The sequence below is a fragment of the Choloepus didactylus genome, chromosome 5 (genome assembly GCF_015220235.1).
Source record: "Choloepus didactylus isolate mChoDid1 chromosome 5, mChoDid1.pri, whole genome shotgun sequence".
Lineage (NCBI taxonomy): Eukaryota > Metazoa > Chordata > Mammalia > Pilosa > Megalonychidae > Choloepus > Choloepus didactylus.
In genome coordinates, this window is record NC_051311.1 from 58058755 (window position 1) to 58081393 (window position 22639).

Here is a 22639-nt window from a genome sequence, read left to right on the forward strand (position 1 = left end):
AGAGTGTAGGAAAAATATTTTAACCTCCAAACATTAGTTAATTCGAAGAGAAAAGCATTTAATATTTATAATATAAATTCAATAGTAGCAACCCAAATGTGAAGTCTGAAATCTAAATATATCACTACTCAGTGTTTCACAGGCCTCATAGGTCAGACAGTCTCAACATATGGCAATATTTTTCACAATTCTTAGGGCAGAGGGAAAAAAGGTTGTATTTCATTAAAATGCAACAGGAAAGCCATATTTCCTCCCATACATGAATAATGTATTGCCTACAATGTTATTTGCTAGACTGTCTAATCACAAGCATCTTTCAAAATGTCTATATAAGCTTTAGCTCATTAAGAACAAACATGTATCCGATAAAAATATCATATACCTGTGAGCACTGAGAATAATGTTCTGCTAAATACCAATGCACACATCACACAGTCATGCGTGGGACAAAAATAATGGGCAAAGAAATATTGAAGGATTATTTCAACTTGTAACATTCATGCTTACTCTCCAAATATTTAAACTTAAACCCCTCTTACATAGCAAACCACACACACACATATACACTCAAACACAAATATGCCCAAGCGTGTGTACACACACACATACACACACAAACACAAAATAGGCTCTCACTATATCTAATACCAAGAAATGATCTAGGGACTATTAGATATTCCCTATACTAAAAAAGAAAAAAAATCCAACAGAAATGGAACAAGGGGCTGAATAAGGAAGGTTCTTAAGCTAGGTTTTTTCTATTAGAAAAGGTTTTATAGTCTTGGGAAGGGCTTCCATGATTCATGAAAGAAGGTCAAGGCAAAGTTACTTTATTCAACCCTAGGCCCTCCTTCCTGATTAAATGAAAATAAAAAATTTTACCTTGACTACCCTGTGCACAAGGCAGCCTCCGACACACATCCCTATTCCCATTAGTCTTTTTGCTGCTCCTTGAACATATTAATTTTCTTCCGTTTTCATTTGCCATTCTCTCTAGCTAGGTTATTCTCCCCCAGATAGTCACATGGTTTCTCCCGGACTTCATTTTCAAGTCTAACAAAATGTCATGTTCTCAGAAAGTTCACCCTATCTACAGTAGTGCCCCCAACCGCACCAGCAGTCACTATCAAATTCATAACTCTTCTCTGTTGTTCTTCATAAAATTATCACTGATACTGTATTCTATACGTGTATTAGTATACTTTTTTACTGTATGACTTTTTGCTAGACTAAATTCCATGAGGGCAGAGACTTGCTAATCACCAATTAAAGAGTACCTGGCACAAAGAAATGCTCAATACATGTTATATGCATGAGAGAATGATTTTTTTCTTTCGCTAAATTACAACAGTGAATTTTATATGCCTTTGATTTGGCAGTATTGTCATCATGTGTCTAAGTACTATAATTAATAAAACAAAAATGTAAAATAAAAATGTTAATCACAATTGTCACTTACTTTGGAATATCATTTTTAGAAACATAAATTACTACGTTAACAGCATAATCATATTTGAAGACTTCATTGCTCTAGGTTTGGTTTCAGCTACTTCCTGATCTCATAACTTCAAACACCTCTCAATCAACAATCATTGACATTTCACAGCTATTTCACAACCAGGCCATGAGTATACTCTGAAAAGGTTTCTTATACTGTTGCTAACATGAAGTTTCTACATTGGACAAGAATTTGTTCTATTTGCAAAATTTAATGTATCTTCTTCCTGCAGATGTAAACACAGTTGCTTTCCATCAGTTCAGTATGTCTTCATTCTTGATTCATGTCCTAGTTCTGAAGACTTGGAATTTTTGTTTTTAAAGCAATAATGGGGCTGCATTAAATCTCACCACCCTTCTTTAATGAGTCCACCTTTGTAACTTGGAGACTACAGTTTTGAGATGGTGGGTGCAGAGTCAAATACATGATTTTGTTTACATTATCACCATGCCCCACCAATTTGCCTTATTGGCCCAGAAAGCAAGAACGCATTAGCGTTTCCTGAATACTTTAGTTTGATGTTGTAAGCATTTAGATTTTTAAAAGAATGATTTTTGTTATCTCACTCATTTTTGCTCTATAAAGGAACTGTACTGAAAAATCTAAGGTATAATTTACATTTATTTTTAGAGAGTAAAGAATAATGAGGTGAGGCGGGGCAAGATGGCAGACTGGTGAGCTGTATGTTTTAGTTACTCCTCCAGGAAAGTAGGTAAAAAGCCAGGAACTGCGTGGACTGGACACCACAGAGCAATCTGTCTTTGGGCATACTTCATACAACACTCATGAAAACGTGGAACTGCTGAGATCAGCGAAATCTGTAAGTATTTGCGGCCAGGGGACCCGCGCCCCTCCCTGCCAGGCTCAGTCCCGGGGGAGGAGGGGCTGTCAGCTCCAGGAAGGAGAAGGGAGAATTGCAGTGGCTGCTCTTACCGGAAACTCATTCTACTGATTCAAACTCCAACCATAGATAGACTGAGGCCAGACACCAGAGACTCTGAGAGCAGCCAGCCCAGCAGAGAGGAGACAGGCATAGAAAAAAAACAACACGAAAAACTCCAAAATAAAAGCAGAGGATTTTTGGAGTTCTGGTGAACACAGAAAGGGGAAGGGCGGAGATCAGGCCTTGAGGCGCATATGCAAATCCCCAAGCAAGGCTGATCTCTCTGCCCTGGGCACTTTTCCTTAATGGCCCTGGTTGCTTTGTCTATTAGCATTTCAATAACCCATTAGATCTCTGTGGCGGGCCGTTTTTTTTTTTTTTTTTTTTTTTTTTTTTTTTTTAAATCCTTTTTGCTTTTTCTAAAACAATTACTCTAAGAAGCTCAATACAGAAAGCTTCAAAGAATTGAAATTTGGGCACGTCAAGTCAAGAGCAGAACTAAGAGAGCTCTGAGACAAAAGGCAATAATCCAGTGGCTGAGAAAATTCACTAAACAACACAACTTCCCAAGAAAAGGGGGGTGTCCGCTCACAGCCACCATCCTGGTGGACAGGAAACACTCCTGCCCATCGCCAGCCCCATAGCCCAGAGCTGCCCCAGACAACCCAGTGTGACGGAAGTGCTTCAAATAACAGGCACACACCACAAAACTGGGCGTGGACATTAGCCTTCCCTGCAACCTCAGCTGAATGTCCCAGAGCTGGGAAGGGGGAGCAGTGTGAATTAACAGAGCCCCATTCAGCCATCATTTGAGCAGACTGGGAGCCTCCCAACACAGCCCAGCAGCCCAGAACTGCCCTGGGGGGACGGCACTCACCTGCGACATAGCACAGTCATCCCTCAACAGAGGACCCGGGGTGCACAGCCTGGAAGAGGGGCCCACTTGCAAGTCTCAGGAGCCATACGCCAATACCAAAGACTTGTGGGTCAGTGGCAGAGACAAACTGTGGCAGGACTGAACTGAAGGATTAGACTATTGCAGTAGCTTTAAAACTCTAGGATCATCAGGGAGATTTGATTGTTAGGGCCACCCCCCCTCCCCGACTGCCCAGAAACACGCCCCACATACAGGGCAGGCAACACCAACTACACACGCAAGCTTGGTACACCAATTGGGCCCCACAAGACTCACTCCCCCACTCACCAAAAAGGCTAAGCAGGGGAGATCTGGCTTGTGGAGAACAGGTGGCTCGTGGACGCCACCTGCTGGTTAGTTAGAGAAAGTGTACTCCACGAAGCTGTAGATCTGATAAATTAGAGATAAGGACTTCAACTGGTCTACAAACCCTAAAAGAACCCTATCAAGGTCAGCAAATGCCACGAGGCCAAAAACAACAGAAAATTATAAAGCATATGAAAAAACCAGACGATATGGATAACCCAAGCCCAAGCACCCAAATCAAAAGACCAGAAGAGACACACCTAGAGCAGCTACTCAAAGAACTAAAGATGAACAATGAGACCCTACTACGGGATATGAAGGAAATCAAGAAGACCCTAGAAGAGCATAAAGAAGACATTGCAAGACTAAATAAAAAAATGGATGATCTTATGGAAATTAAAGAAACTGTTGACCAAATTAAAAAGATTCTGGACACTCATAGTACAAGACTAGAGGAAGTTGAACAACGAATCAGTGACCTGGAAGATGACAGAATGGAAAATGAAAGCATAAAAGAAAGAATGGGGAAAAAAATTGAAAAACTCGAAATGGACCTCAGGGATATGATAGATAATATGAAACGTCCGAATATAAGACTCATTGGTGTCCCAGAAGGGGAAGAAAAGGGTAAAGGTCTAGGAAGAGTATTCAAAGAAATTGTTGGGGAAAACTTCCCAAATCTTCTAAACAACATAAATACACAAATCATAAATGCTCAGCGAACTCCAAATAGAATAAATCCAAAAAAACCCACTCCGAGACATATACTGATCACACTGTCAAACATAGAAGAGAAGGAACAAGTTCTGAAAGCAGCAAGAGAAAAGCAATTCACCACATACAAAGGAAACAGCATAAGACTAAGTAGTGACTACTCAGCAGCCACCATGGAGGCGAGAAGGCAGTGGCACGATATATTTAAAATTCTGAGTGAGAGGAATTTCCAGCCAAGAATACTTTATCCAGCAAAGCTCTCCTTCAAATTTGAGGGAGAGCTTAAATTTTTCACAGACAAAGAAATGCTGAGAGAATTTGCTAACAAGAGACCTGCCCTACTGGAGATACTAAAGGGAGCCCTACAGACAGAGAAACAAAGACAGGACAGAGAGACTTGGAGAAAGGTTCAGTACTAAAGAGATTCGGTATAGGTACAATAAAGGATATTAATAGAGAGAGGGAAAAATATGGCAAACATAATCCAAAGGATAAGATGGCCGATTCAAGAAATGCCTTCACGGTTTTAACGTTGAATGTAAATGGATTAAACTCCCCAATTAAAAGATATAGATTCGCAGAATGGATCAAAAAAAATGAACCATCAATATGTTGCATACAAGAGACTCATCTTAGACACAGGGACACAAAGAAACTGAAAGTGAAAGGATGGAAAAAAATATTTCATGCAAGCTACAGCCAAAAGAAAGCAGGTGTAGCAATATTAATCTCAGATAAAATAGACTTCAAATGCAGGGATGTTTTGAGAGACAAAGAAGGCCACTACATACTAATAAAAGGGGCAATTCAGCAAGAAGAAATAACAATCGTAAATGTCTATGCACCCAATCAAGGTGCCACAAAATACATGAGAGAAACATTGGCAAAACTAAAGGAAGCAATTGATGTTTCCACAATAATTGTGGGAGACTTCAACACATCATTCTCTCCTATAGATAGATCAACCAGACAGAAGACCAATAAGGAAATTGAAAACCTAAACAATCTGATAAATGAATTAGATTTAACAGACATCTACAGGACATTACATCCCAAATCACCAGGATACACATACTTTTCTAGTGCTCACGGAACTTTCTCCAGAATAGATCATATGCTGGGACATAAAACAAGCCTCAATAAATTTAAAAAGATTGAAATTATTCAAAGCACATTCTCTGACCACAATGGAATACAATTAGAAGTCAATAACCATCAGAGACTTAGAAAATTCACAAATACCTGGAGGTTAAACAACACACTCCTATACAATCAGTGGGTTAAAGAAGAAATAGCAAGAGAAATTGCTAAATATATAGAGACGAATGAAAATGAGAACACAACATACCAAAACCTATGGGATGCAGCAAAAGCAGTGCTAAGGGGGAAATTTATAGCACTAAACGCATATATTAAAAAGGAAGAAAGAGCCAAAATCAAAGAACTAATGGATCAACTGAAGAAGCTAGAAAATGAACAGCAAACCAATCCTAAACCAAGTACAAGAAAAGAAATAACAAGGATTAAAGCAGAAATAAATGACATAGAGAACAAAAAAACAATAGAAAGGATAAATATCACCAAAAGTTGGTTCTTTGAGAAGATCAACAAGATTGACAAGCCCCTAGCTAGACTGACAAAATCAAAAAGAGAGAAGACCCATATAAACAAAATAATGAATGAAAAAGGTGACATAACTGCAGATCCTGAAGAAATTAAAAAAATTATAAGAGGATATTATGAACAACTGTATGGCAACAAACTGGACAATGTAGAAGAAATGGACAATTTCCTGGAAACATATGAACAACCTAGACTGACCAGAGAAGAAATAGAAGACCTCAACCAACCCATCACAAGCAAAGAGATCCAATCAGTCATCAAAAATCTTCCCACAAATAAATGCCCAGGGCCAGATGGCTTCACAGGGGAATTCTACCAAACTTTCCAGAAAGAACTGACACCAATCTTACTCAAACTCTTTCAAAACATTGAAAAAAATGGAACACTACCTAATTCATTTTATGAAGCTAACATCAATCTAATACCAAAACCAGGCAAAGATGCTACAAAAAAGGAAAACTACCGGCCAATCTCCCTAATGAATATAGATGCAAAAATCCTCAACAAAATACTTGCAAATCGAATCCAAAGACACATTAAAAAATCATACACCATGACCAAGTGGGGTTCATTCCAGGCATGCAAGGATGGTTCAACATAAGAAAAACAATCAATGTATTACAACACATTAAAAACTCGAAAGGGAAAAATCAATTGATCATCTCAATAGATGCTGAAAAAGCATTTGACAAAATCCAACATCCGTTTTTGATAAAACACTTCAAAAGGTAGGAATTGAAGGAAACTTCCTCAACATGATAAAGAGCATATATGAAAAACCCACAGCCAGCATAGTACTCAATGGTGAGAGACTGAAAGCCTTCCCTCTAAGATCAGGAACAAGACAAGGATGCCCGCTGTCACCACTGTTATTCAACATTGTGCTGGAAGTGCTAGCCAGGGCAATCCGGCAAGACAAAGAAATAAAAGGCATCCAAATTGGAAAAGAAGAAGTAAAACTGTCATTGTTTGCAGATGATATGATCTTATATCTAGAAAACCCTGAGAAATCAACGATACACCTACTAGAGCTAATAAACAAATTTAGCAAAGTAGCGGGATACAAGATTAATGCACATAAGTCAGTAATGTTTCTATATGCTAGAAATGAACAAACTGAAGAGACACTCAAGAAAAAGATACCATTTTCAATAGCAACTAAAAAAATCAAGTACCTAGGAATAAACTTAACCAAAGATGTAAAAGACCTATACAAAGAAAACTACATAACTCTACTAAAAGAAATAGAAGGGGACCTTAAAAGATGGAAAAATATTCCATGTTCATGGATAGGAAGGCTAAATGTCATTAAGATGTCAATTCTACCCAAACTCATCTACAGATTCAATGCAATCCCAATCAAAATTCCAACAACCTACTTTGCAGACTTGGAAAAGCTAGTTATCAAATTTATTTGGAAAGGGAAGATGCCTCGAATTGCTAAAGACACTTTAAAAAAGAAAAACGAAGTGGGAGGACTTACACTCCCTGACTTTGAAGCTTATTATAAAGCCACAGTTGCCAAAACAGCATGGTACTGGCACAAAGATAGACATATAGATCAATGGAATCGAATTGAGAATTCAGAGATAGACCCTCAGATCTATGGCCGACTGATCTTTGATAAGGCCCCCAAAGTCACCGAACTGAGCCATAATGGTCTTTTCAACAAATGGGGCTGGGAGAGTTGGATATCCATATCCAAAAGAATGAAAGAGGACCCCTACCTCACCCCCTACACAAAAATTAACTCAAAATGGACCAAAGATCTCAATATAAAAGAAAGTACCATTAAACTCCTAGAAGATAATGTAGGAAAACATCTTCAAGACCTTGTATTAGGAGGCCACTTCCTAGACTTTACACCCAAAGCACAAGCAACAAAAGAGAAAATAGATAAATGGGAACTCCTCAAGCTTAGAAGTTTCTGCACCTCAAAGGAATTTCTCAAAAAGGTAAAGAGGCAGCCAACTCAATGGGAAAAAATTTTTGGAAACCATGTATCTGACAAAAGACTGATATCTTGCATATACAAAGAAATCCTACAACTCAATGACAATAGTACAGACAGCCCAATTATAAAATGGGCAAAAGATATGAAAAGACAGTTCTCTGAAGAGGAAATACAAATGGCCAAGAAACACATGAAAAAATGTTCAGCTTCACTAGCTATTAGAGAGATGCAAATTAAGACCACAATGAGATACCATCTAACACCGGTTAGAATGGCTGCCATTAAACAAACAGAAAACTACAAATGCTGGAGGGGATGTGGAGAAATTGGAACTCTTATTCATTGTTGGTGGGACTGTATAATGGTTCAGCCACTCTGGAAGTCAGTCTGGCAGTTCCTTAGAAAACTAGAGATAGAGCTACCATTCGATCCAGCGATTGCACTTCTCGGGATATACCCGGAAGATCGGAAAGCAGTGACACGAACAGATATCTGCACGCCAATGTTCATAGCAGCATTATTCACAATTGCCAAGAGATGGAAACAACCCAAATGTCCTTCAACAGATGAGTGGATAAATAAAATGTGGTATATACACACGATGGAATACTACGCGGCAGAAAGAAGGAACGATCTGGTGAAACATATGACAACATGGATGAACCTTGAAGACATAATGCTGAGCGAAATAAGCCAGGCACAAAAAGAGAAATATTATATGCTACCACTAATGTGAACTTTGAAAAATGTAAAACAAATGGTTTATAATGTAGAATGTAGGGGAACTAGCAGTAGAGAGCAATTAAGGAAGGGGGAACAATAATCCAAGAAGAACAGATAAGCTATTTAACGTTCTGGGGATGCCCAGAAATGACTATGGTCTGTTAATTTCTGATGGATGTAGTAGGAACAAGTTCACTGAAATGTTGCTATAGTATGTAACTTTCTTGGGGTAAAGTAGGAACATGTTGGAAGTTAAGCAGTTATCTTAGGTTAGTTGTCTTTTTCTTACTCCCTTGCTATGGTCTCTTTGAAATGTTCTTTTATTGTATGTTTGTTTTCCTTTTAACTTTTTTTTTCATACAGTTGATTTGAAAAAAGAAGGGAAAGTTAAAAAAAAAAAAAAAAAGAAAAAAGACAAACAAGGAAAAAAAAAAAAAAAAAAAAAACGATGTAGTGCCCCCTTGAGGAGCCTGTGGAGAATGCAGGGGTATTCGCCTACCCCACCTCCATGGTTGCTAACATGACCACAGACATAGGGGACTGGTGGTTTGATGGCTTGAGCCCTCTACCATAAGTTTTACCCTTGGGAAGACGGTAGCTGCAAAGGAGAGGCTAGGCCTCCCTGTATTTGTGCCTAAGAGTCTCCTCCTGAATGCCTCTTTGTTGCTCAGATGTGGCCCTCTCTCTCTGGCTAAGCCAACTTGAAAGGTGAAATCACTGCCCTCCCCCCTACGTGGGATCAGACACCCAGGGAAGTGAATCTCCCTGGCAACGTGGAATATGACTCCCGGGGAGGAATGTAGACCCGGCATCGTGGGATGGAGAACATCTTCTTGACCAAAAGGGGGATGTGAAAGGAAATGAAATAAGCTTCAGTGGCAGAGAGATTCCAAAACGAGCCGAGAGATCACTCTGGTGGGCACTCTTACGCACACTTTAGACAACCTTTTTTTAGGTTCTAAAGAATTGGGGTAGCTGGTGGTGGATACCTGAAACTATTAAACTACAACCCAGAACCCATGAATCTCGAAGACAGTTGTATAAAAATGTAGCTTATGAGGGGTGACAGTGGGATTGGGAATGCCATAAGGACCAAACTCCACTTTGTCTAGTTTATGGATCGATGTGTAGAAAAGTAGGGGAAGCAAACAAACAGACAAAGGTACCTAGTGTTCTTTTTTACTTCAATTGCTCTTTTTCACTCTAATTATTATTCTTGTTATTTTTGTGTGTGTGCTAATGAAGGTGTCAGGGATTGATTTAGTTGATGAATGTACAACTATGTAATGGTACTGTAAACAATCGAAAGTACAATTTGTTTTGTATGACTGCGTGGTATGTGAATATATCTCAATAAAATGATTATTAAAAAAAAAAAAAAAAAAAAAAAAAAAAGAATAATGAGAAAGGAATGGAAAAAATAAAGAGAAAAAATGAATTTTCACACCCTCCCCCTAAAACCCCACAAATACTAGCCACAACTTAATATTTCCTGAAATGACTACATTATATATTAAATGTAATAAAAATTGTCACTCTGTGTCAGATTGTGTGATATCACAATAAAATGTACTTCATTTGTAAAGATTTATTTACATTTACATCATGGTTAATAATTACTATGATGTAATTATTCAAAAATAACTTCTGAAATGAAGGGAACTAAATGCATGATATCAAACCTACAAAACAGAGGGGAAATATGTCATTCCAATTTCACATTAACATAACTTCCTCCTGTCCCCCAAACTCAATGTCCGTCTATTTATCTGAATAAATCACCCATTTCTCCTAAGTTTCCAGAGAAAGCTGAAAAATGGCAAAGGTCAGCAGAGAAAAAAGCCATTGGTTATATCACTTTCAGGATATATGTTTTGGGGAAACTATTTCAGAATCTACTTAGGGATTGCCAGAAGCATATGTTTGAATATGTTTTGTTCATTTAGACTCAAATGCAGAAAAATTGATTAAATGACCTCTTACCATCAAAAGCTTTCATTAAGGGCTTAAATGCACACAATTATCTTGGAAGACTAAGAATAAAGCAAGCAAGATAAAACTGTACCATATGTTTTTAGAAGTTCATTCTGTTAGAGACAAAGTTTGACCAAAAAGAGAAAATAGTAAGAAAAAATATTAAATAAATAAACAATTCAAGGGGCCAGCAGAGTTAATGTATAGTGAACAAACTGGAAGTCAGGCAGTTGTACATTTGCTTCCATCAATATCCTGTGAGATTTCTAAGTGATGACAGTACAGTAGTTACGAGAAAATCAAAAAATAAGTTTGCAAGGTTACCAAAGTTGAGGATCTTGTACAATACAAACAATTTATAGGATGACCGTATAAATGACTGCTGGAACTACATAAAACAGCATAAAGGGAATCTGTTATAAGGGTCTTAAAAGGACAGTAAAGAGTTTTCAATATAGAAGTCTTCTAGGCTACAAAGACTACACTGACAGCTGAATGAAAAGAAAATTTTAAATAAATGAAGTGTAGAAAATCTCTATGCAAAGTTGCAGAAAAGAACACCAGTAATACCAAACATAGAGGAAGAGTAGCAATGGAAAAATCAAGGACATGCATGCTTGGAAAAATTTCTACTTCCAATGATAAATGTCTGAATTCATGAAGAGATAATGTAAGGAAACAATGACACAGCATTTAAATATCTATTCACATGATAAACAGTTTAATTTCTTCTGAACTTACTTTTTTTTTTTTTAACAAGTTAAATCATCTAGTGTTACAGAAAATATAGATCTTGCACCAGACAAACATCTCTTACCATGGTCTCACACATAAGTTGTAGTTTTAAAACCCAGTCAGTAACACCTTTTACCTTTGGGCCTGATTTGCCTTAGTCCTAACCAGATACTCTTTGTTCATATCTTTAATTAAAGTCTGAATTCTTTTTCAGTTCTTTGAACAGTTGCCGTATGGGGTAATATGACATTCATAGCTGCAAAGTTCTAGCTCAGAGTCTCATGCGTCACACGGATACCCAAAGTTCCTGAGACTGACCAGGTTATACACAAGGAGCTCAGCATCTCAGGATTTAGAGACATCCACTACAACTCAGGATTAGATGTGACTGCTGTAAGAGTTACAAATCTTGGGATCAGTACAATAAGCATTTCCCTGATAAGCTGTGAGCTAAGATTCAGTTCTCAGAGTTTATACATTATAGTTAGTCTATATTAGTGAAGCATTATAGTGTTTGTCCTCTCGTTTCTGGCATGCTTCACTGAAAATGTTGTCCTCAAGATCCACTCACCTAGTTCATTTCTTCTTGTAGCTGCTCAATATTCTATTGTATGCATACACCACAGTTCACCATTCTGTTCATCAGTCTATGTACCCTTAGGCCACCTCCATCCATTGCAAAACATGAACACTGCCCCCATATATACCAGTGTGTAAATGTCCATTCATGTCCCTGCTCTCCAATCTTTCAAGTATATACCCCATACTGTTGCAGGACCTTGAAACCCTGACATACCTAGCTTCTTGTGGGACCACAGTGCTGTCCTCCAGATAGGCTGGCTACACCATTCTACTCCCCACCAACAGTGAATACACACATCTCTGTCTCCAATGAACTTACTTTTTAATATGAAGTAAATTATTAATAAAGAATATTCAATTAGAAATCCATAGAAAAAGAGTTTTGCAAATTAGGATGGAAAAATAACATGAGTCATTTGATACAAGGAATTGCTGATAATAGGATATGTGAATGCTCAATAAAGTCAAACTGGTTTCAAGAGTGGCTTACTGACTTACACACTTCCAGAATATATAAGAGATCACATTTATCCACGTCTTCTCCAATATTTGGTGTTTGGGGGCTTCTTAATTTTTGCCACCCATGCAGCTAGCAAGTGAGTGCCTTCTGGGCAAGTATTTAGTCTTATTTTGGTTTCCCCAGAACCTGGCATAGAATAAGAGTTTAATAAATAACTGGTGTCTAAAATTGAAGTGAAGGCGTCTAGATTTTAACCTAGATACCTTCTTTTGGTTTTCATTTTAAATTTTAAATCCCATGCTTTTATTTCATCTTTCTAGTCTTCTACACTGCCTCTCTCCCACTATGCTATATTGTCTTTTCAATGATAGAATGCTAAGCTTCATTCACTTGGAACTCACCTGGAATCAAAGAAATAAGCATTCCAAAGAATGGGAAACATCCACAAATATTTTATTTAAACAAATCCTTAAAAATAAGTGTGGATATTTATAAACAGAGTTCAACTTGGAAGGGGAAAAACACACGCTATAAGTATTCAATAAACATTTGCTGAATATGAGTAAATAAATGAGTACAGGAAAAATGAGAAAAATTTTAAATGATAAGAGTAAAAAATGAAATATACTAGTATGATAATGCACACTGATTCTTCTAATTAAAAAAATCTAAACATTTAACTTTAGAAGAAAAATAAAGCAAATATTCGGCAAATGTTATAATGCAGAAACCAAAATTAAAAAAAAAAAAGAAAGAAAAGAAGAATACTAAAAGATCTTAGCCATCTGAAGTCCCAAAAGCTCATTGTAAGTTTTCAACTAAGACTCAATAATGGAGTTAAGAAGCAAGGTGGTAGAAGCTAATTTAAAATCTGTATTGGTCACCTGCTTAACAAGGAATTAATTTTCTTTTCAGACCACATAATATTCTTGTAGCTTCCATTAAGAGTTACACAAAGAATGAATGAAAAACAGCTATTTATATCATGTAACAAAATTCCTTCCAGTTCTAATCAATAATAAATTAAAATTCTGAATGAAAGCAAAGACCAAACAAGTAAGTAAAACCAGGGGTAGTATTATCAAGTCTTAAAACAATTCTGTAACAAAACAGCATAAATATATTACTAAAAAACAGCTGTCAAAAACTGTAATCAATAAACCATACCAGTTGTCTTCAAGGAATGCATTCTATTAAGTGTGAAATAAGTACTGATACAGGGGAAATATCTATGTCTATGTGTTTTTGTATTTGTTTTTTTAATCCTTCAACCTTAAAAAAGTTTAAACTTTTATGCGAAAAATCCTCTGAAAAGTGGTACTTGACAACACTGCTAAAGAACTTCCAAAGGGTTTCCTCCATGCAGGGTAGTAAAGATAAGCAAAAGGATCCCATTTATCCAAGCCACAGCATAACTCAGCAATGAATTATGCCATTAAATCTAGGTTAGGAAGATACTTATAACGAGTTAGGTGTTTTTCTGTTTTCCTAATAATTAGCAACAATAAGTAGAAATCAGTTGTAATTGGCAAAGAGAGTTAGTACTAAATAATTACCAAAGTCAGTTGATATATTGTTATTTAATCTAGAAATTCTGTATGTTGTAACTTACCTAATTACATATGTTTATTATAGAGAAATAGTCTTAATTCTCTTAATTCCATGATTCTTAAATTAAATGAATTTAATTGCTGCAAGTTACAGATTATTTTTCTGAGTAAGAAAGTTTCTCTAAAAATCTTTCTTTTTTTATCATGTGAAAGTCAAGGTTTTTTGTTTTTTTTATTTATATTTTTCGTGTTTTTGCATTTAAAATCAGTTGGGGGAAGTAATCCAGTACAATTCATATAACTGGTTACCTAAATAAGAACTTTCAACTTAACTAGTTCTAATGGCATCAGTTTAAGAAGTCTAGGTTAATGAGAAGGTAGAAAAATTCCAATAACAAACTGCTGTGTTTTAGAAAAGTACATGTAGTACTATTTATGGCCAATTCAGTAGTATTTGTTTAAATGTTATTCAAGAGGCCCCAGATATTATAGAGGTCAGCTGAGGACGTTAACATGATGTTCTGATGTACCTAACTTTCAATCCGTTCAGGAATTTCTGGCCCATTATACGAAATAGAGCAAAATTATATACTCATTCATCATAGCGAAAACATACAATTAATATATTAGCTGTCTGTGCCCAAAACATACCTTTGTAAAGGTATTAAAGGCTCATAACTTTTTAAAATGGAAGCATAGTGGATTCTTACTTTTCTACAATCAGTATCACAATAAACTAAGCACAGCAATAGATTTTATTCTAGTCACCATCCAGTTACCAAGTTATTTTCAATATATTATATCATATACTTGATTGATACGATGTTTTTTGGTTTTTGTATATCATATTTATTCAGAGACCGGCCAATCCTTAAAGGGTATCTGAGTAATAAGTATAAATTAGTGAGATGGCTTAGGGTTGGCAATTTCTTTTGTAAAGGTCCAGAGAGTAAATATTTCAGGCCACATTCAGGCCACATAGGTTCTACTGCAACTATCCCACTCTGCCACTGCAGTGGGAAAGCAGCCATGTACAATATGTAAACAGACGAGCACGAGTGTGTTTCAGTGAAACTTTATTTACAAACAAAAGGCGGTAGCTGGATTTCTCCCATAGGCCTTAGTTTGCTAACCCTTGAGATAGATAATAACAAAGGAAAGGGCAAGAGTGAGGAATCAGAGGGGAAGAAGGGAAGAATCATGAAAGGGAGGGAGGAAATCCAATAAAAGTAATTAAGGACTTGTACCCCTGAGACCAAGTAGCTACTTAGTGGGGCTCATTATCCGTTCTATTGACTATTTAACTATGATTGGAAGGCCCTAGACAATGGAGCAAGTTTTCTTACGACTTGTTTCAATGCTGACTGACATACTCAGTACATCAGCATAAATAATGAAAATAATGATCTTCAGTAAATACAATCTCTGATTTGACTTACCTTAGTAATGGATGGAATATGACGGTAATGTTTCTGGCTCCAGGTTTGCAGACAAATTTTGTTCCTCCACCTTCAATTAAGTTGTCATCAGGTCCTCCTTTTAGAAAACAGAAAAAAGAGAGATTTAGCTCATTGGAACTTTTAAAAAGAAATAAACCAAGCCTATCTAGATGAACGCAATACTGTCAATAAGTAGGAGCATCTTTGAAAACAGATGCCTTCAATATTTACAAAATTACCTGAATTTCTTGATGCAGTCTACCTCACTTGAATAAACAACTTTGCCCTGAGGTGAGAACATGGAAATGCAGTAAGAACAAATGCTATATCTAAAGCAACAGCTCAAGGGTATAACTCAGTTAAGATTAAAATTTTGATCTCTAGTTATCAATGTATATTGTGGACAATAAGGCACGTGAAACTTTTTTAAGGGACGGAAGAAATGCCATTCAAAGTTGTCCAGGGATGTGAAGGTTAAAGAGACCCATATTTCATCAAATTCAAACTCCACTGATTTTAAGATACATTATTATTTTTTTGTATCATTGAGAAACAAAATTCCTACTAATTAAACTATAGTCAATGCTTTTTTATTACTTAGAATCTTTATTTTTTTCATATTGAAAAGCTCCTTTGGTTGTTAAAAAGAAAAAGATTTTTTACCATAAATCTCTCATGCAGACTTAATAAGGAAATGTAAGAAAACTAAATTGGTAGAGTATTCTTAAAATTATATAATATTCAAAGTAGAACTCTTCTGAATGATTCTGACTGAGTTGTTAATATCCTTGTTTTCTAAATAGTGCCACCCTATGTCAACAAGAATATGGGTTTCTTAAAGGAATGCTCCATATTGCATCCAGGATTTTATTCCAAGACGCTGAGACCCACTCTGCAAGGGTTAATGTCGGTACTTTCTGATGGCCCTTACCTGGTTTATTAACTCAAACATTAAAGGGTCACAGCAGCAAGAATAACCACCAAGCTCGCACATACTCAGGCAACAACTCATCATGACTATCTTCCTGTTGACAACCATTAAGAGGCCATTGATTTAAGAGGTATCTTAATTTTAGAGTTTAGATTTTTTTTTTTTTTTTTGAATGGTGGTAACAGACTTTCTTTATAAACACCTGGAAATTTACAAAGCATTTCTCACATGTCTTCTCAAGACATCCCAGGAAAGGGAGGTCCCAGGAGAGTGAGAATGTTGGGAGAAACTATTTTCTGCCAACTCCTCATGTTCTTTCCATTAGAATGAACTTCAGTTAATGTAATCCCTAGTCTTTCCACCTTTTACTAACTCCAAGACACATGAAGTAACATCTTCAATTGGTTAAATTGAGGAGAAAAAGCTGGGCACACTTGGCTCAGCAACCCCTTCCACTTTAGAAACCAGAATGCCTGTAGAAAGTAAGGGTTCTCTGCCATATGTTTAACAATAAAGTTCCTGACCTTTTCAGAGAAGGCCTGAAGTGGTCCAGCACTTTATGTAAATCAGTGAGTAAATCTGTCAAAGTTTGACTTTCAGTTAGCAAGCTCCTTTGACTCTCAAACTAGGCTATATCCTTCAATCTAGTTTTTATCAATAAAAGGTGATATTCCACCTTCCATCTACCTTATTTATATTATTTCTCAATAGTTTCAGGAGGGAAAATATGGATGCTATTTAGCAGGCTTCCTCAAAATCTTAATCTGCACTTGTAATATATTACTTTCTTCTAAATCAAACATTTTCTTTTTTATTACAGTTCTTTGCATGATACCAAACACAACTAAATCTCACCTGGATTTATTATCTATTCTAATGAACTCTGAAGCACCTTGGAAATTGATTGATAAAAACATGTAAAGCATCAGAAATCCATACCCTGGAAAATCAAGAATTCCCAGAGTCATGAGAGTCTAAACAAATACTATTTTGATCAGTTGCTTCCACCAACTAATCAGAGCATGTTTCTCCTTAAGAATAACAGAAAATATAATGGCATGTATAGTTCTTGATCCAAAATTGTTTTTTTCTCACTTGAAATAACTGTCTTGTATTACAATATTTGCATCAGAGATATTAAAGTTCTATAAGTCAGTGGTTTTGTTCAGATTAAAAGAAAGCAGAAAGAAAGCATCAAGACTAATGCCTTTAATAAAAATCCACCTCAAAGGTCACACAGTTGGTTAAAAACAGGTAAACAAACAGTATAAATATATCTTCTTTATCAACACTTCTCCTTCTTAGATCATGAAATCTAGTCAGAATTGAATCACCAAGAAAATGTGTTATATTCTGCACTCTAAGAACAATAAAAATAACTATGGATGAATAAATCTACATGAAAAATAATTCATTAATCTACTCAATATAAGACTTAAGGACATATGTGAGTGGGACTACATGTTACATAGGTTCCAAAAATTCTGATGATGTATGATTTTAGGATATCAATAATAAAGTACAGATCTGATTAGTCTACCTCTCATCAAACTAGATCTTCATCCCACTGACTGCATTGTATGCATACCTACCGCTATGCCTTTGCCTGCACTGGGCTCCCACCTGGAGGGCCCTCAACCCTCCTGCCATCTCTTTGGGCCCAAGGTCTAGCCCCAAACTGTCCAAGGAACCCTTCCCAATGTCTACAATACCACTAGAAGTGACTGTACATGTAACGGTCCATATGAACCTCAACATGGGTCACTTCTATTATCATTTGTTTCCTAATGCTTACTTAACTTTTTCCCACCTGGAATGTAAGTTCCTGGAAAGTGGTTATAAAAGCATATATTTGTTGAATGAGTGCAGGAACAAGTAGAATGTTATTAGAATTAGATGAGAAACTATATGTGAAAATCCTTTGTAAACTGCCAAGAAGCTAACAAATGTAAGCAATTCTCTCTGTGTCCCCAAAGCCTTGCAGGTAGTAGGTGTCCCTAATAAATATTTGTTGGTGACAGTTATATAAGGAACAAATATAACAAAAGATAAGCTACAATACCAAAAATAAAGCACAGGAGCCATTAGAATTGTCAGTGAGAGGAAGATTTGGCTGTAAAAATAAATGCATGATGATAAAGGCTAGAAACAAATAAGAGGTTCATTTGTTCTAAACCCCTGCTAGCTATAGAAAGACAATTACTGATTCATATAAGTAAAAAGTAAAGTCAGGGCAGAAATATGGAGGAGAAAAAGAAAAAAGACTCCCCTCCATACCCCAATCTCAACCAAAATTACACCTATAGAAACTTCATATACCCTTCTAGTCCCATTACCAAGTGTCACTTGCATTGGATTTGATGTTACTTCCTCTTTACAGACTAAAAGCCCAAATCTAGCTTATTAAAATACTAATAAACAGCACCAAACTGGTAAAAATATTCTTGAAAATAAAGGTGCCAAAACCAAAGTAACCTCATGGCAAAAAGACCACATGGCCTGTGATGGTTAAATTCATGTGTCAACTTGGCCAGGATATGGTGTCCAGTTGTTTGGACAAGCACTGTCCATGAGGACACTTAAATCATTAGTAAGTTGACTGCATTTATGGCTGATTACATCTACAATCAACTGAGGAGATTACTTTCAACACTGAGAGAAATCTCACCCAATCAGTTGAAGGCTTTCAAAGGAGGAGTGATCTCACCAGCGAGAAAAGAGAATTTCCATCTCTCCTGGGGAATTCATCAAAAACCATCTGAGTTCCCAGCTTGCAGTCTGCCCCATGGAATTTGGACTTGTGCATCCTCACAGTCAGATGACAATTTGTATAAAACCCTCACATGTATCTCCTGTCAGTTCTGTTTCCCTAGAGAACCCTAACTAATACAGTTTGTGAGCATCTACCCTCCAAGATCTATTCTAGCATTTCAGTATTCTGAGGGAGAAACAAAACTAACCTCTCCTCATGGGCCTTCCCTTAATCAAGTAACCTGGGAGCTTCTGTCATGAGAATGTGTGGACACACCTCCCTTCTCTTCATTCATTCTGTTTGCAGTATAATCTCGGCTGTCAGAGGCCAGGTGATAGGCACCAGAGAAAATGTGGAATTATGATGGATGGTTGGAATGAAAGGGAAACTGAGAATAGTATTACAAGTAGAATATATATGTGCAAAAAGGAGGACAAGAGATGCCCCCAGTGATATTTCCTGTTTTTAACAACGAGGACAATGGTTTGACAGGCTCTCTCTCAGATGAGTGGCAACAGACACCAAGCCCTCTGACACCTGCAGAGATGAGGTTGGCCTCTTCTTTTATAATTCATTTACATTTAAGTATTGAGCACCTACATTTATTTATTTATTCCTAGATTCTTTCCACCTAGAATAAGATACATTTTACAATAAACATAGCAACCTTACTAAAAAAGAAATAGAAAACCAAATCCTAAGAAAGATAAAAGAAACAAATGTTCTCAATGAGAGGACCATGGTGGGAAGATCAGAAAGACCTTATATCAGACCCCAGATCAATACTTAATTATTAGTAGAAGGGTGAATAAATTATTTAAAGTTCCTGGGCCTCAGCTTTCCCATTTATAAAATAAGGATAACAATAAACCCTTTAAAAGACTTGTGGTGATGTTTAAATAAGATAATGTATAGGAGGACATACAGCAAAGTGTTCAACACCTAGTACATCTCAAATAGTCATTTTATTCTCTGTTTAGAAGTAGCAAGCAGTTAAAGATCTAATTGACTTTACATATAAACAGACACACACAACATCACTAGAGCATAAGCCAGATAATAAAAGGACCATATTCAGAAAACATCATTCTTGTTACTTTAAAAGACACAGTAATAGCCGATATCAATGATGAGAGCAACGTTAAATAAAATGAATAAAATATGTCTGTCTTATTTTTGGGGAAATACTATTCTAGAGAAAGTTTAGGAAATCGCTGGGAATACTTATAACATGATAGAAAGAAATAAGCCTTTCTCTACTCTTAATTTTTCAAGTATTAATAATATTAAATGTGTAGTTTTAAAAATATGAACGCTTTGTGTCAAGTGCTTAAATGAAAATAGCATAACATTTGATGGTTACTTTTATTGAGCCAAAGAAAGTAGCATGCCCTATCTGATATTTTTAATGTGTCCTAGATTTATAATTGGCCTTTCCACATAGAAAAGAACTACAATGAAAGTGAATTATTTTACAGCAAATACTTTGCTTCCTAAATACTTTGTAAGGATGATAAAAATGCATATGGCACAATAAATATGGAATTCCTGATTATATCAATAAATAGGGTCTTTAATTGGCTCTAACAGCCAGCTAAATGGTCAAGAATTCCATGAATTCATAGCTGTCACCTTCCCAAATGTGTTCTTTTAGATTGAATTTTTTAGCAAATATCTATTTTTAAAGCACAACTTCTCATTATGACTTAGTGCTGTTCCTGCTGCCGCCACACCACTGCGAAAGTTGTTAGACGGACATATAATCTTGGGGTTTGGTGCTAGGTTAAGAGGAAAACAGAGGTAAAATATGTATCTTTTCCCTCAAAGAGTCTACAGTAAAGTCAAGCAAATCAGGATTCCTGATTGTATCGTACTGCTCAAGGGGGAATTGTTATTGGACCTGGTAAGAATTTTAAATCTGGGCAATAAAACCCTCTAAGGAAAGGATGATCTTCCAGACTTAACTCTTACCTAGGCTATAATTCTTATCATCAATATTCTTTGCTCAATGATGTATCCCTTGCATCTAGAATGCCTTCTGGCACATAAGTGCTCAGTAAATATTTGTTGCTTGAATAAATGTATAAACAAACAAACAAGAAGAATGATAAAGAATGTCTCTTGGCATCTACTTTTAGACACAGTGAATTCTATGTACAAACTACTTAGGAACAAACTGTAGATGTGCTTTTACATCAAGTAAGATCAGCGGTAAATCCATGCCTTAATAAAGTGCTGAAAAAAATATACTGATGAGAAGGTATTTCTCAAATAGAAAAAGAAAAGTTATTCCCACCATAACAGAAGAAAATGTGTGGCCTATATTTCACTACCAAATTATATTTTATTCCTGCGTAGCTCTAATATTGAACTCTAGGTACTCAAGCCAGGAGCCAAGTATTACTCAGGGTACAGAAGATAAAAGAGGGGATCAAGGGATTCACATTCATCAGACATCTACTAGGAAATTCAGGATACTGCACTGGGAACTTTACATAAAATATCTCATTTAATCCTTGTAATGTTATCATCTAATATAGAGATGAAGAAATATGGAGCTTGGTGGGGAGTGTCTTGCTCAAAGTCACACACCTCCTAGATTCAGTATCCAAAGTTCCCTCAGTCTTCTCCAAGAACATAAATTTTTTGACTGTATATGCTACAATGTGCTCAGTATAATTTTATGCTCCCAAGGAACTCACATGATGGATACAAAGAAGTAGATGATGATGATTCTAACATACAGAACACTAAATCCTGATTTTGTGGTGGCTTGATACATAAAATGCATCTTCTTATGGAATCAACACAAACCACACAGCAGCTGGTTATCCAACCTAATGTACAAAAGTCTCTCTGATCAAAAATCTAAGTGAAGTTTAAGATTAACTTCTCCTAATTGTTCTTAAATTAACAACATTCTATAGGACCTAACCATCATGTTGATGGTATTTCTGGGGAAAACACATTTAGTAGTCTAACTGAGGTCAGAAATAACACTTTCCTTTCTAATACATTCATGGCAGCAAGAACTAGAACTCTACCTTTCCTCATCTCTCCTGACTAGACACTAGTAGGGTAGGATGACTTCCCAACCCCAAACTACTTGTAAAGGCTCCCTGGAGGTCCAGGAACACAAAGATAGGAAGATAAGAAAATGGGTTGAGACTTGCAGGGAGGGAACTTTGGATAGTTTGCCTATCTTCTAACTAATAGAAGCCCAACTTTTCTGTTTCTCCTTTAAAAAAAAAAAAAAAAATTGAATAATCCTTCCTTGCTTCTTCTTCTACTGTTATCACAGGTCATTACCACATTTCTAAACACCTAAAACCCAGATGTATCTTACAATTTCCTCACAACACAGAAAAAGCACGGAGTCCCACAGAGAACATTTAATGGTTATTAATTTTAGCAACAAAGGAATAAGGGAAGACGGAGAAAAAATAAAGTTTTGAAGAGTCTGGAATGTTTCACAAAGAAATGAGCAGACCTAGTATACAAATGAATTCCAGTTTTTTGTTTGTTTTGATTTTTGTCTTCTACTTAAAACCTTGTCTTTATCTCTGTTATCCTATGGACATGAATCTTGGGCTAACACT

At 36.3% G+C, this 22639-nt stretch overlaps 1 protein-coding gene across 4 annotated transcripts in view; it reads right to left on the reverse strand.

The window, feature by feature from the left end:
• EXOC4 (exocyst complex component 4) overlaps window positions 1-22639 on the reverse strand; it is a 953704-nt gene that overhangs the window by 474836 nt on the left and 456229 nt on the right. For all 4 annotated transcript variants that reach the window (XM_037836132.1, XM_037836133.1, XM_037836135.1 and 1 more), the window contains one exon: window positions 15358-15454. In XM_037836132.1, coding sequence (XP_037692060.1) covers window positions 15358-15454 — 97 coding nt within the window. The remainder of the gene's footprint in view (window positions 1-15357; window positions 15455-22639) is intronic.